Source organism: Phaseolus vulgaris, chromosome 4 (assembly GCF_051622355.1).
Source record: "Phaseolus vulgaris cultivar YP4 chromosome 4, ASM5162235v1, whole genome shotgun sequence".
NCBI classification, from domain to species: domain Eukaryota; kingdom Viridiplantae; phylum Streptophyta; class Magnoliopsida; order Fabales; family Fabaceae; genus Phaseolus; species Phaseolus vulgaris.
In genome coordinates this window covers 2,130,152-2,139,857 of record NC_143501.1, presented here as the reverse complement: position 1 = coordinate 2,139,857, position 9,706 = coordinate 2,130,152, and the positions used below count along the sequence as shown (strand labels likewise).

The window sequence follows — 9,706 nt, the reverse complement described above, 5'->3', positions numbered from 1 at the left end:
AATATATTTAATTTTGATTAGTTGGATGAAATGTTAAGTGTTATAGTGATCTCTAACATACAAACTTTTATACAGAAAAATATATTTAATTTTTACTTAATTAGATCTTGTTCATATATATAAATAAATATCTTGGACATTAATTTTGTTTTCAATGAATATTTAAATTTTTTATACTTTTTCAATATTATAAGAAAGTTATTAAATAAAAATTAATTTAAGAAAATGTAATTAATTATTATATTAATTATAAATCAGATTATATTTTATATAGTAAAAAATATTGATATTTAAAATAATTTTTATTATTAATAAAACTTATAAATTAATTTCTAAATTGATATTTAATTAGTTATCAAGATTTTATTAATATTAAAAATTACTTTGTATATTAATAATTTTTAATTTTTAAAATAAAATTTAATTTATTATTTAATTAATATAATGATTAATTATTTTTTATCTTTAAAATTAGATTATTTGAAAACAAAACTTAGTAAAATAGTCACTCAAGACAAAAAAAATATCTTTGTGATTTATTGACCACATGTTTTGCTCACATGTGGATTTGAGGGTTTGTTTGTTTGCAACATGTTAGATTTTATTATTTTATTGGAAATACTTGGTGATATTTTTGACACCCTAAAAAAAGAAAAAAAAAATTAGTGAAAATATAATCAAAATGCAAAATGTTAAAATAATTTTTAAAATTAAAAAAATTATAAATGATTAAAATATTAGTATTTATTGGAGTGTAGGTGGATATGGGTGTAAAAAAAATCATTTTTGATATATTTTTGTACAAGAGAAGGAGTTCAAATATTTCTTAAATAATTTTATATATTAATTTTTATTTTATGATAAAAAAAATTACTTGACAGAAACATGTTGGCTGATAAAGGCTTTCACATATTATTATTGCTTTTCTCATAACCATGTTCAAAACATGATTGATTCCTTTTTTGGAAAAAACACTCCACTAACTTCATCATTGGAACAAAATCGAATCATTTACTTGTTATATATCATTCAACACTTAAAACTATCTCACTGCACATAAGTTCTTTTTACACACAAACATAATCTGGTACAGAATAAATCAACAAGGATGTTTATCAGTAAAGTAACTGTTAATTAACCAACATATATTTTGATACAAGAATTGTTCCTTTCAATGTTGTTTTATTCATATTTTCTTTTACTGAGAAAGTAGACATGATACACATAAGATTCATCATAGTATATTCTACATATCTGACATAGAAATTCCCAGATAAGTCAAATTAAGTTTCTCTTTTTGTTATCTTAACCTTGAAACCATCCTTCATGAGAAGAACAACTGAAAGGCTTGGCGTAGGAACGTAACCTTCCACCACTTGGACATGATAATTCTGCAAAATAGCAGTTGCTACAATCTTCACTTGAAGGAAGGACAAGTCTTTGCCCAAGCAAGTTCTTGGTCCTGCATTGAAAGCAATGAATTTGTAAGATGGTACATGAACATTACCTCCTTTCTCTGAGATCCATCTCTCTGGCTTGAACTCCATGCAATCTTCTCCCCATATTTCCTCAGATCTTCCCATTGCATACAATGAAATTAGTAACACTGTACTGGGATCAACACCATGACCACTAGGAAGCATGTCAGCTTCAAGGGCTTGCTTGCGTTCGAAAGGTACAGGAGGAAACAGTCTCAGTGTTTCACATATAGCACCATGCAGATAAACCAGTTTTTTCACTTCTTCCACACTTAAAACTTCTGCTTTCCCTTCATTTCTTCCAAACTTTTCCTTCATCTCTTCAAGAATCTTGGCTTCCACCAAAGGGTTTGTAGCAACAAGCCAAAAGAACCACGTGAGAACTGAAGTTATGGCATCTCTCCCAGCCACAAAAAGATTGAACATAGCATCCCTTAGAAATCTAGCATCATGTTCTTCCTTCCCCTCTCTCATCAGAGTTGTTAGCAAATCAGCACTAGCTTCTCCCGTTTCATTCTCATTGCACTTGCTCAGTGCTTCCAACTTAGACGCTATAAGTGCATGTATGAACTGATCAAACGATTTGCATGCTTCTGTCATCTTCCTCTCGCCACCAATTTGAAGCCATTTTTGCAGCTTCCAGAGACTCTTTGGCTTTATATGTCTGTAGAAAATAGACTCCTCTGCCTGGCTAAAAGCCTTCTCAATTTCAACTTCTGGAAAGTCAAGGGAAAGACAATTAGAGTCATATCCAAGAACTATGGAACAAATGTTATCGAAAGTGAAGCGGTTGAAGAGGTCTTGAAGATCCACCACCCTCCCTTGTTGTTGTACATGATCCAATATAGGAAGGAGGCTGTTCTGCACCGTCTTCCGAATGGTTTTTTCCATAAACACCTCGAAGCTTCTGTGTTTGAAGAGGGAATGGAAGAGATCCCTGTTGTATTTCCATGCTTCTGCATCAGTAGTGAATATCCCATCTCCAAAAGCCTGAAAAATCTCACGAAACTCGGGTCCCTTGATGTAGTTGTTGAAATTCTTGCTGAGGACATGATGAACGTTGAGGGGGTCACTGGTGACCAAAAAGTTCAAGTTGGTAAACCAAGGTCCAATGAACTCGGCAGTGCCCCCATGTGATTTCAGCATCTCAGCTGAAAAATCATGGATGTGCCACAGATTGCAGAGTACCTCTGGTAGCATTCCAAGGATGGGGTAGTCAGTGTAGAGAGGGTATCTGCAAGATAGTCTCCGATGGAAGAAATAGATGATGCAGAAGAGTGCTGCACTTGTTGCTGCTGCATACCAAACCATGGCCATTATACTTTATTCAACAACACAACAAAAGCTATTTGGTTGTGTTGTGATCTTTCATGCTTTCTCATCTTATATAGAATCACTTGTTTAGGAAAAAATTTAAGAGAAATGATAGTTTCAAAGGACGTTGGAAAAGTATACTTTGTACTAGATAATAACTCTCGAACATGCGTGTTTGGATCTAGGGTTCTAGGTGTAAATGAAAATGTGAAACCAAAGAAAAATGTGAGATGTGTTGAAAGAAGAAGAAAGTCACATCGAATGCATACTAACAAATCAATATAAACTAATTTTTAAAATACATAAATTATTTAAAATTATTGATAGAAACCAGTTTTTAGATACCAAAATAATTAGTTGTAATAGTAACTAAATTAGATATCATTTTAGAAACAAAAAATAAATTGGTTTCTAAATTAGTTTCTATTATTGTTAAATAGTTTCTAAATTGGTACCAAAAACATTAGTTGCTAATTAGATACCAATTTAGATCTATTTAACAATAATAGAAACTAATTTAGAAACCAAAAAAAAATTAGTTTTTAATTTAGGATTTAGGTTTTTTTTTTTTTTTGATCAGCAAAGAATTAATTTAAATTAAGGGGATACAAGAGGAGTATCCCAACCCTTTACAAAATCCAAACTCTATTTTCTTCTCACGCTCAGAGATCACCACTACATTTCTAAGACAACAATGATGCACAACTTTGGCGATCCTCGACTTCACACGCACGGATGTGAGATGTGTTGAAAGAAGAAGAAAGTCACATCGAATGCATCTTGGAGATCCCACGTCGACTAGAAATTAGAGTCATTCATTGTATATAAGTGGGTGCAAACCTCAACCCTATGAGCTGGTTTTATGGGGTTGAGTTAGGCTTAAAGTCCACTTCTTAATATGGTATCAGAGCCATTTCGAGCCTATCCTAGCGAGTATTTGTTGGGCTTATCAGGCCACCCGCTATCGGGCCGCTATCGGACCACCCATAATATATAGTCCCACGAGTTGGTAGTCTCGGCGTGAGGGGGGTGTGTTGGAGATCTCACATCGACTAGAGATTAGAACCTTTCATTGTATATAAGTGGGTGCAAACCTCAACCCTATGAGCCAGAAACAAAAATTTAATTTTTAAAATGGTCTCTCATTTAGTTACTATTGCAACTAATTATTTTGGTATTGTTTCTATTTTATGATTTTCTTGTAGTGAATGTACACAAAAGAAATAGTGTTCTTAGATATAGGGTTTAGGATTTAGGTATATAAATAACTTATCATCATTCATTTTAAGTTTATCATTTAATTTTTACACCAATTTCTGTTTTTTTTATTGTTTTAAAATTTTATAATTTCATCAATTAAAAAAATAATTTTATTAATCACACACATATATTCACAAATTTTCTCTTTCAAATCAAATCCATCTTTTTCATCTTCAAATCATGGAAACAGTAGAGAGAAAAAGATAGATAATGTTATATAGAAAATGACATTTTGAAAATGATATAAATCTGTTAACAACATGCTTTTTGAAGGTTAATAAATAAAATTAAAACACTCATTTAATATCTAATTTTTATTTATATTTTTTGCTTACATATCATAGAGTATATAACATACACGTTTTGACAAAATATCAATGAAATAAATGCCACGTTTAATGTTTTAAGATATTGGGTTGGATGATGTTAAATTCATTTGTAAATACATTTAATTTAATATTTTCTTCTATGTTTCCATCTCATTGTATTCTACGACCAGCTTTTAAAATAGAGAGTTAAGAAAAAAGGCAATTTCTTCATGCACCACCTTCATGCTTGCTACTGCACCTTCATAGAAGATGAAAAGGACAATTTTGCCCTTTACTTCCTTTTCTCATGACATTTCTCTTTCCTTTTTTATTTAAAATTCTAAACTCTAATAATTATTAATAATAAAAACTATTTATCAATAATATATAAAATAATTTAAAAATTAATATTTTTTAATCTCTAAAATAATTTAATTTATTTTTATTTTTAATAATCTTTTAGTAATGTTTCTATATTTTTATTCAACACTAAAGCCATAGATAAATACTTCACTCTTGAGTTTAAATTCTATATATAAGATTATTTAATTAAAAAAGAAATATTTCCAATTTATTCTCTCAAGGCAGATGCATCTAACTGGACATTGTTAAGTTCCCTATAAATTCAAAGAAAAGACACATTGTCTTCCACACATTTTTGAACATTTGAGATTCGCATTTCCACAAAGGGTAATCATATATTAAAAATCCATATTTTTTATATAATTATATTATTATTTTAATTTTTTTCATATTATTTAATTTTAAACTTATCCTTTATCATATATATTTATTTTTAAATTTAATATTTTAAAGGTTACGTACACTACAGAAAAATCACTAAATAAAAATCAATTTTAGATACCAAAAATAATTAGTTGTTATATAATTAAATTAGAGATTATTTTAAAGACTAAAAAATTATTGATTTTTAAATTAGTTTCTATTATTGATAAATAATTTTTAAATTAGTATATAATTAGCTACCAAGATTTTAACTACCAATTGTTTAGATTCTAAATTTGGTAAAAAAAACTTGATAATTAATTAGATGTCAATTTTGAAACTATTTATTAATAATAGAAACTAACTTAAAAATTAATAATTTTTTTATCTTGTAAAATAATTTTTAATTTAATTTTTGTCTCTAAATATGGTAGGATGTTGGTAATATGTGAAGAGGGGTGTCTGCAACATAGTCTTGGATGGAAGAAGTACTGTAAGAAGCATAGCATAGTCTATTTGATGATTTTCTTGTAGTGAGTGTGGAAAAGGTAGTTTAAGTATGTGTTCATGAAAACAACTTTTAAGTTATTATCAATTAGAGTTTGTTCTCTAAATTTGATCATTAAACTTAAAGGAATAAGCTAAAAGGAGTTTTTTGGAAAAAGGTTATCTAAGAAGCTTATTGAAATAATAGAGATTATACGAGTCATAAGCTCAAATACACTTCCAATAAGCTCTTCAACATACTTCCTTCGCTAGAATTAAAATCCTCAATTTCTTCATTTGTTATGAATTCAGAGAATGTTAATCTTTTTAAAGGCAGGTAAAAGCATGGACCACATAGGTATAACCAAGTGAATATTTAGACGTGAATTCCTCCTACACCACTCATGCCAACATAATAATAACTTCCATGTTTTTCCAATGGCAGGATATCTCAGAATGAAGAGTGATCACTATTTGTTTAATGTCTTATCTAAAAGTAAACCAAAAGCATAGCTGTAAAAGGAAAAGGAAAATAAAACTAGTTTATATTCAATACAAGTTCCTTGGAAACAGAATTCAGAAGAAGCCATTCTTAATGTACCCAATGTTCTCAGTCATTTCCTTTCATCTTGTCTCCAGACAATACCCCTAGCTTCATTTTATCATGGACAGCCTTTTCAATATATCATGAACCTGTATTTTCATTCAAAAATAATCAAGAACATGAAAACTGAACTGGTGTGAATAACTGCATTCTATTAAGTTTGTTTTCTTTGTCACAAACTTTATTAATTTAACGCACCAAGCATGGATCAAGAAGAAAGATGGATGAGTGTGGACAAGAAAAATCAATTTTGTGGAATACCAAGCTACAGGATGGTGATGGATGGAACCATACCTTCCAACTACAGAGTAATCTTTAGAGAACAAACGCCACATGCTAGAACTTCATGCACTTCACAATTTTTAGTGTCCACATCCACTTTCTGAATATTCAAGTCACAACCATCGATCACTATTTCACAACTGAGTAAGTCCAAAAGCAGAAGGCATGTCACCAGAACCAAACTCACTTTATATCTATAAAAGAAAAGGCTGAATTTCAATGTTGAAATATTTGTTAATTATATGAGAAACACTACAATCATATTGCCAAAGTATCGTATAAAAGATGCTTTAAATTAGTAATTAAAATTAAGATATTTCTAATCCCAGGTATTTATATTATTTAGTTGAACTCATGCATTAAATGAACTAACTAGCAGTGTATGAATCAAATAATTTATAAAATATCTCAAGTTGTGTTTTATCTTACTGAGGGCTAAATGTGATTTTCTTTCTAATGGTAGGAATTGAACACAAGTAGCAGAAGGTTTTCAATAACTCACACTACTGAACCAATTGAGTATAAAGTTGTTTTTCTAATGGGCAGTAGTGTTACATTTATTTGCTTCTCTTTTTTCAAGATATTGAATCATAGTACTCTTGAATACAAACAGAAAACTATGAGATCAGTCTCAGCAGGAAAAAGTTGAAAATATGAATTTGAGTCTCAAGATCAGAATATTAAGGAAACTAAAATTGGACCATTACAAGGTTGTGTGGGTGAACACTAAAATGGATGGATGCATGGCCTTACACATTAGACCCTGTTTTAAAAATATTACTGAAATTGTCTCAGTTTAGGTTCATTATGCATAGCAGTTTGGTTGTCACCAAAGAACTTCATGAGGGTTTGGCAGCTTAACACTCATATTCTGAACAATATTCAAGCTATTTCTGTTACTATTTTTCTGAAAACTCAGTCTTGATTGAACTCCATAAAACTTCTTTTAATGTTTAAATATCTTGATGGAACATCACAAGAGCTTTTTAATAAAGAAAAAAGTGGTTTAAAAATACTTTTAAATTTCAATTACAAGTTCCTTAGATACAGAATGTCCTTAATGTCCACTTCAGTTTCCATTCATCTTTCCTCCACTCAAAACCCATAACTTCATATTTTGGATCATTTAGTTCCAATGATTTCTTATTAAGTTTAAGTTCATTTTTTTTTTGTCAGAAACTGTAGTAGCATGAAATAAGAACCATCCTCCTTTAAGTATAACATGTGCTGCTCTTGTTTGGAAAATGACAATTATAGGGTTAACGTTTGCAAATAAGAAAATGGTAATCGAAAAGGTAGAAAGATATTGTGGAGAATTGGAACCTGTTGAAGTGGCAGACAAATTGAAATAGATGCACGACTAATTTTGAACTTCTGACTCATCTTATGATCGAACATCCAGTTTTTGGATGTGAGCAATCTTTCCCCTGTCTTCGCCATTTGGATTCCGACAACGCTCTCATTCCTGGACCAAGTTGTTTTTCTTCTTATTAGGTGGTTATATATGTTGATTGCCATTCCTTTCTACATAAGAAGCAATTTTTGTTTTTGCAATATGTAAATGTTATAGCAAGGTTAGTTTCCGGGACTTATGTTCAGTGAATGATTTAGTTGGGGTATCCCTATTTTCTGTGCAAATGTATGTTTGGGTGTGGAATTGTTTTTTGCCTAAGTGCATTAGGCTGAGGGGTTGGAACTGATCTTTAAGATACTATCCTTAGAAATAGAAATATATGTTCTTTAATTAATTCCATTTAGGCTTATGCTAACCCACTACTTTCATTCAATGTCACCTAGTAAATGATATATAAAAATTGAAGCGATTGTAGCGTTGCCTCAACCTGTAGGGGTTCTATTTCAAGTTTTTTTAGTTATCCCCACTTTTTTAGCTTTAAAGTAGATTAGATTAAAATCTTCTATAATGTTTAAATAGTTGTGTTTATAGCAGTGAAAGTGTTGATAACAACTAAGGTGGGAAAGATGAGGAGTAATAATAGTAATTATTATAGTAAATCTAGTAGCAGTGATGTTGGCATTGATGACAACAATGAAGACATTGTCTATGGTAGTACTTGATGTTGATAATAGAGGTAATAATAATAGGGATGTTGATAATAGAGGTAATAATAACAGTATCAATGAGGATGGTGGTGGAGACTGTGGTGATGTTGCTTGATGAAGTGGTGGTATGAGTGCCATGTCAATATCACAAACACTTGGCGGAATTGAAAGGAAAGCAAGAACAAAACAAGAACACAAATAGAAAAACAATTGAAATGTGTAATTGCAAAAACTGGACAGAATTGAAAGAAGAAATGAATCTACCGATTGAAATTGAAGAAACAAGATGAAGGAAGATGAAACTTATGTGGTTGAAGCTTGGTTTGGGAAATGGACACGCCACTTGGATGATGAATGTTCCAAGATAAGTGCAGATTTGCCGCCACTTGAATGCTCCCAATGCATCACAAGATAAGACAAGGAAGAGGAGAACTAGTCTCACAATCACTCACAAATTGAGCATAGTAACTTTACTCTATTTTCAAATCTGAATTTTACAAGAGCAAGCACCTCTATTTATAGCCTTAGAGGTGCTGAAATGAAAAGCTAATCAAATTCAAATTTCCCTCTAAATCTAATTCAAATTTGGAGCCAAACTTGAGTCACATGGAAGGTGTGACCTTTTTTTTCTATTTTGGAACCTCTTAAACTACTCCTACACCATCCCCCTAAGTCACATGGACAATGTGACTTTATTTTGTACATTCCCACTCCTATTTTAATATCCACACCTCCTACAACTATACAAGAGTGGTGATGCTCATTTATTTAATGCTTGTGCCCTTGCTCCTAGTAGTTCTTTGAGTTATGACTTGAGCTTGGGCCTTATGTTGGGCTTGGGCCTCATATTTGAAAGAAGACTACTAGGAAGAACTTCAACTATTGTTGTCCTTGACCATTCCTCTTATTGATGGCCTCTGTAATTGCTTGTTGAGAATACCTTTAGAGTATAGCATCCTTGGTCATCTTCATGTATTTTTCATTCTCATCACCTTTTGTGATTTGGTTATGGATGTGCCTCCTTACCTGAGTGCAAACAACATATGAAAGTACTTGTGTGAATTTTTTCAGCGCAATACGGACCCATAATAAAATTGCAGAAAGTTAAGCGAAATTTCACAAGTTTTGGTAGAGGATAGCCTTTAGTTTACACAAAATTTTTGAAAAATTCTCCCGAAATAGTTTTT

At 30.9% G+C, this 9,706-nt stretch overlaps 1 protein-coding gene and 1 long non-coding RNA gene across 4 annotated transcripts; both read right to left on the bottom strand.

Annotated features, from left to right (window-relative positions):
• Positions 1-1,174: 1,174 nt before the first annotated feature.
• LOC137836352 (alkane hydroxylase MAH1) lies at positions 1,175-2,816 on the bottom strand. Its single transcript, XM_068645085.2, has one exon. It carries the CDS (start codon positions 2,793-2,795, stop codon positions 1,284-1,286), a length of 1,512 nt encoding a protein of 503 aa, XP_068501186.1. The 5' UTR covers positions 2,796-2,816; the 3' UTR covers positions 1,175-1,283.
• Positions 2,817-5,927: 3,111 nt separating this feature from the next.
• On the bottom strand, positions 5,928-8,989 carry LOC137836661 (uncharacterized). Of its 3 annotated transcripts, none has more exons than XR_011085326.2 (3): positions 8,784-8,989; positions 6,471-7,923; positions 5,928-6,265 (listed from the first exon to the last, which is right to left on the bottom strand). It is a non-coding gene; the product is annotated as an uncharacterized LOC137836661 (long non-coding RNA). The 3 variants fall into 3 exon arrangements; XR_016520526.1 differs by lacking the exon at positions 8,784-8,989 and having other exon boundaries at positions 6,471-6,652; positions 7,782-8,652; XR_011085325.2 differs by lacking the exon at positions 8,784-8,989 and having other exon boundaries at positions 6,471-8,765.
• Between the last annotated feature and the right edge of the window lie 717 nt (positions 8,990-9,706).

What these genes read in the sequence shown, in the direction of transcription:
- LOC137836352 (XM_068645085.2), bottom strand. Translation starts at nt 2,795, where the DNA reads ATGGCCATGGTTTGGTATGCAGCAGCAACAAGTGCAGCACTCTTCTGC.